The 5,786-nt window shown below is 42.4% G+C and overlaps 1 protein-coding gene across 1 annotated transcript; it reads right to left on the bottom strand.

Annotated features, from left to right (window-relative positions):
• Positions 1-3,265: 3,265 nt before the first annotated feature.
• On the bottom strand, positions 3,266-5,323 carry NHLH2 (nescient helix-loop-helix 2). The gene has a single exon (XM_020998849.2). The coding sequence runs from the start codon at positions 5,309-5,311 to the stop codon at positions 4,904-4,906; it is 408 nt and encodes a 135-aa protein (XP_020854508.2). The 5' UTR covers positions 5,312-5,323; the 3' UTR covers positions 3,266-4,903.
• Positions 5,324-5,786: the final 463 nt, after the last annotated feature.

Genomic DNA, 5,786 nt, shown 5'->3' with positions numbered 1-5,786 from the left:
AAGAATAAGACAAAGTGATCAAGGAAAATTTGAGAATGAAGAGAGCACTTTCAATTTGGGGGATGAGGAAAGTGGTTTAGAGATAGCTTTGATACCTAAACTGAGCCTTGGAGGAAGATAATTATAAGAAGTTCACCTCAGTCCCGTCAACTACTAGTGTCTTTCCCTCTGAGATTAAATTCCATGTATTCTCTATATGCCCTGTCTACAGCTAGTTGCTTGTATTTGTCTCCTCCTTTATAACATGAGCTCTTTGAGGGCAGGGATCATGATTTTGACTTTCTTTATGTCATCAGATCTCAGCATGCTGCCTGGCACATGGTGGGCATTTAATAAATGATGGTTGTGGTAAGAAGTAGAAGTAAAGAGAGAGTGTATTTCAGATGTGAGAGTAGGGGCACAGCCCATGAAAGTGCATGGGTGTAGGAGAGTGTAGAAAGAGACTGGAGAAGAACTAATAATCCATTTTGGCTGTAAAGTAACATGTGAGAAAAGGAGCAGTGGAAAATGAGGCTGGAGAAGTATCTTAGAACCAGCGTAGAGGACCTAAAAAACCAACATAAGTTGTTTGTATTTTATTCTGTAGACAGCGAAGAGTCATTGAAGACTTGATCAAGGGACTGCTGATCTTAACTGTCCATTAGGAAGGTTATTTTGACAACTGGGTGAAGGATAGATTGGAGAACAGAGTGATTGGAGGCAGGGAGAAGAGTTAAGAGCCTATCATAATAGTCCAAATGAGAGGAGATCTGGGCCATCACTAGATTGGTAGGCATATGAATGGAGAAAAAAGGGACAGTTGAAAGAGTTGTGGAGGTAAAATACCCAGGACTTGGCAGCTGATTGGAAGTGGTGAGTGAAAGAGAAGGAAGAGTTAAAATAAATGTAGTGTTTTGAATGGCTGGGAGAGTTCTACTGCCATCAACAAAAATTGGAAATTTTTGAGGAGGGAAGAGTTGGGAGATGAGTTTAATCTTGGACATGCTGAGTTTAAGAGTTAAGTAGGACATTTAGGTGAAGAAAAATGTTAAGCTGTCAGTAGAAGATGATGCTTTTTCAGTATTACCCATCTTGGACTATCAACTTCTAGAAGGCAGAGATCATGTCTGTTTGACTCTTTTTTTTTTTGTGCCAAATGGACAATCATGTGTGAATGGCATCCTGGCAATAGCAAGAGACCCAAGGAAATGGCCCATGCATAGGAAATAGCACTGGTATTAGTGGCAGTTATAAGCTGACCCAAGTTCACTTGGTTTCTGGTAGGGAGACAAGACTGCCCTTGGCAAGTTACTGTACTGGATAGGTAGCATAGCAGAAGATAAGGAGGGCCTAAAGAACAAGGTGTACATCCTATACTAATCCAAAGGATGGCCATCCTCAAGCAGCTATGGGGCAGAAGAATAGATTCGTGATTGGCACAGGAGGCTGCTGGATCAGGTTTGGGATGAAACCGTTGACAGGGAAGCAAATGTGGCAGCTGCTATATTTGACCACTCTAATATGATACCTGAGCAGAACCTCTCTGCCCATGGTTTACATCAGGAATGAGTTTGCCTATCTGCATAGCAAAGGAGTCCAGTACCAGCCTTCTTCCTAGCCAGTGCTTCTTTAGGCTGATTTTGAAATGGCACAAGACAGATCATATCCTGGGATCATGGGAACCACTAACAGCCAGAGTGTGATTCTCTTCTTTTGTCCTTGACTGAAGAAAGGACAAATGCAGGAGTGCATCAGAGGCTGAATTTTCTACTGTCTTTTTTCCCAAGACAGTGAACTGGTAGTCCCTTCCTAATTGCAAAGGAGAGAATTAGGATTGTTATTAGTGATGTGATAATGAACTTTTTTTTTTATTTGAGGGCTAGAAGTTGTTCATAGATAAACTGGAAGAAGGAGGCCTCTCAAAGGTTTGTAGGAGCAGGAAGTAGATTCTTTTCCCTGGATACAGAGCAGGGCTGTGTTTCCTGGCACAAAGTAGATAACTGGACAGAATAATGCAGAGCCCAACTCTCTCAGTGGATGTGGGTGAGCAGACTGGCATAGTCAGGACACGTTACTGCAAGATAGGGAGAATCATAGCCAGGGGTACAGCTATGAGGCTAGGCCATTCTCCAAAAGCAGGGAAGAGGGAAGCACCACTAGGCTTCTTGTCTAGGACCGCAACATGTTTCTGGTCCCCTCCTGAATATGAAGAGGATATACAAGCTCAGTAATAACACGTTGCATTTATTTGATATATGCAAATATAGACATATATGTATATATGCATATATTTCCTAATTACTTTCATATGAAGACATAAGAACACATAGAAAGCACCAAGATAGCTGCATGAAAAATCAACATTTTAGCTAATCCTTCAGATGATCTGCACATAAAAAATCCAATAACCAGGTGATTGACTGAATCTTAAACTTTTCATCCAGATGTTTGGCATTGTATAGACACTGCCACCAGCATGTCAGTGTCCTTTTCCAATGAAAATATGCTCTTTTTCTAGTTCTCCACATGCTCTATGCTTATATATGAACAGCATGATCTGTGCCCATAAGTTATCTATGGGTTTTATAAACAGTACTTCACGTTTCAAGGTTATTATTTTTTTTTTCTTTTTTGCTGACTGGTATTCAGTTTTGAGTTTCAGTCCTGATTGGACTCTTAAGTCTTACAAAAGAGTGGTGGGACCCCTGCACTGTCTGCATACTATTAACAGAGAATATACACACACACACACACACACATATACATACACATATACACATATAATATATACATCTAATAATATGCATATAATGTATAATATATACATATAATATGTATATTATATATACACATAGAGACACACATATAGAGAATGTGTACACACACATGCGCATACATATATACTCATAGAAGAGGCAAAGTGTATGTATATGTATATATTCATATATATATTTACACATGCTCTCTCCATATATAGACACCCACACATATATATGTATATGTGCATGTGTGTGTATGTATTTGGCAATAGTATGTCTTTTCCCCCCAAATGTGAATATTATGGTCCATGTCTATATCATGTGAGCTGTGTCTACAGCTATACTATACCTCACATCAAGAAAGTAGATCAAATATTCTGTCACATAAACATTGATTCTTAAGGACCTTCTTACCCTTTCTGAAGAGTTGTATTCTATTAGGACATGCTATGCTCAACTATAGTGCATTTCACATTTTCAGACAGCATAGTTAAAAAATAGAAAGAGTTGTATTTGATAACTTTATTTATATGCAAAACAGCGCACCATTCATGATATGAAAAATGCGTCAGATAGAAACCAGGTTATATCTATTTTCACTACAAAATATTGCATTATATAAAGCAACAGCGACACAGAAAAACCCTGAAAAAGACTAAAATCTTTGGATAGCAGATGTGTTTTTTTTTCTTGTCTTTAAAACGCGCTCCTTGTTTTAAGAGATTCACAGCAGAAACATGAAACATTTTCAGGTTATAGATTTTTTTTTTTTGGTTGTCACAGAGGAAAGCAGTTCTGGATTTTATTTTTTTAGGAAAATAACTCAATTTCCTAAAAACATCCCACACACATACATCACACACACAAAGAAGCTACTCTCCTTATATAAACTGTTTGCAAAGTACTTTTCTGACATAACTACAGATAAGAATAACAACAAGTACTTCTGTTTAAAAAACTATAATAGTGAAGCCCTAGTGTTGTTGATCTCACACACACACAAAAAAAAAACCCCTCCAAGAACAAACATCTGAATATATAAAATATGTTTAGAAACAGGGAGGAGCATTGGTCATACAAGTGCAATATAATTGGCGCAAAAAGAAGACCACTGGATAACCCCAACAAACACTTAAAAAGTTAGACATAATTATTCCACAGGAAAAAGTGTAAACACTTGACTATAGAAATAAATTGGCACAAAGTATCCAAAGTAAAATTGTCACCACTCTGAAAAATAAATGTCTTGAAAAAAATAGTCTACTCCTTATAACTTAAATAAAAAATAGTTGTGTTTTTTTTCTAACTGCACCCATGGGTCACATGTTTAAGGTCACAAGTAGATGTTTTTGGATATGTAAAGGGGCACTTAGCCTGAAAAAAGCAATTTGATATTAAATTATCCATGTAAATATGGATTTTTCTCTTTCTTTATTCATATCTTGCAGCTAAGATCTTGCCAAGTTCACATCTTCTTACAATGTGTTTATTTCCTCCTGGTTCTCTTTTTCACCTTGCAAAATAGCCAACTTGTTTTTTGTTTTGTTTGTTTTTGTTTGCCAGTTTTCTGTATTATTTCTTGTCCCTACAAAAAGGAAAGCTTTCCTTCCCATCTTCCCATCTTACTGGAAGAGATTATTTTTTTTCCTGAATGTTTGGTGATTTTTTCAATGAGAAAAATTCCCACTAGCCTAAGACACCCTTTTGCCTTCATCCTTTAAAAGAGAAAAGAAAAAATGGAGTTGCAGATCAGGGTGAAAAAATGCAAGCCCTCGAGTTAGCTCAAGCTGACCCATGCAAGGGATAGTAATAGATAATCAGGAGAGAGGGGGCCTGGAGGTGGGATCTCAGATGGGGTTCATGAGGTACTCCTGGACTGAAAAAAAAAAACTGAAAACCTTCTGCATCCGCGGAATCGTAATGCTCCCCTTTCCCCTCCCACCCCATCGAGATCAGAAGGGGTGGCCCCACCTTTCCCTTCTCCCTAAGCAGAATATTTTCCAAGCTTCTCTGCTTGTCAGAGTCATTCCTGGGAAGCAGCAGCAGCAGCAACAGCAGCATTGCGTCCTCCTCCTGCACCCCCAATACCGCTGTCCCGGCTACGGCCGCCTCGGTCTGTCCAGGCCTCAGGGACAGACGAGCCGGCTCCCCCCCGACTCCCGTCCCTACACGTCTAGCACATGGTTGAGATAAGAGATGTAGCAGATGGCCAGGCGCAGGATCTCGATCTTGGAGAGCTTTTTGTCCGGGGGTAGAGTGGGCAGCAGTTTCCTGAGCTCGGCGAAGGCCAGGTTGAAGGCCTCTACGCGAATGCGTTCCCGGGTGGCGTGGGCCGAGCGGTACTTGGCAGTGGCCCGGCGGCGGCGCCGCTTCTCCTCGCGGCTCAGCTGCTGCGGGTGCGGGTAGAGCGCGGCTCGGCTGCCGCCCTTGCCATCAGCCTCGCTCTCCTCCACTGGCTCCAGGTCCGACACGCTGCCCAGCACCTTAGCGTCCGGTCCGCCCAGCGACTCGGGGTCCGAGGGAGCAGAGCTAGGGTGGTCTGAGTCGGCGGCTTGGTCCGGACTGAGCATCATTTTGGAGGCTGGGGGTGGTGTTAAAACAATAAAAAGGAATCAATCCCTCTTTTTAATGGGGATGGAGGAGCGCCCCAGGGACAACCCAACCCAACACAGAAACACACACACACACACACACACACACACTCAGGCGGATGGATCAGCACCCCTTTTTCCCCACCCCCGACACCTTAAGCTTCCACTGGATCCCAGGGGAATGACAGGGAGCTGGGGAGAGACAGTAGTCACTGACCCTGGTCCTGTGAGCAGGGAACGGGTACCGAACCCTGGGGAGGCAGAGGGAGGGGAAAGGGAGACGGCAGAAGGGAGGGCGCGCTTTGAGGACAAAGCTGATCAGGGGCGAGAAGCAGGAGCCGGCTGGCAGAAGAGGCGACCCACTTCTTCGAAGGCCGCCCTCCCCCTAAAGAGCGAGCCATTTGGCCAAGTGGCAAGTCAAGCGCTCTGGGCTGGGGAGAGACCCTGGTGGCAGCTT

The sequence above is a fragment of the Phascolarctos cinereus genome, unplaced genomic scaffold, assembly GCF_003287225.1.
Source record: "Phascolarctos cinereus isolate Bilbo 61053 unplaced genomic scaffold, phaCin_HiC Scaffold_5;HRSCAF=322, whole genome shotgun sequence".
In the NCBI taxonomy this organism is placed as follows: Eukaryota; Metazoa; Chordata; class Mammalia; order Diprotodontia; family Phascolarctidae; genus Phascolarctos; species Phascolarctos cinereus.
The sequence above is the reverse complement of the archived record's forward strand: the minus strand, read 5'-3'. Positions and strand labels throughout refer to the sequence as shown.

Bases quoted from the DNA above. Each gene is read 5' to 3' on its own strand.
- NHLH2 (XM_020998849.2), bottom strand. From the start codon at position 5,311: ATGATGCTCAGTCCGGACCAAGCCGCCGACTCAGACCACCCTAGCTCT.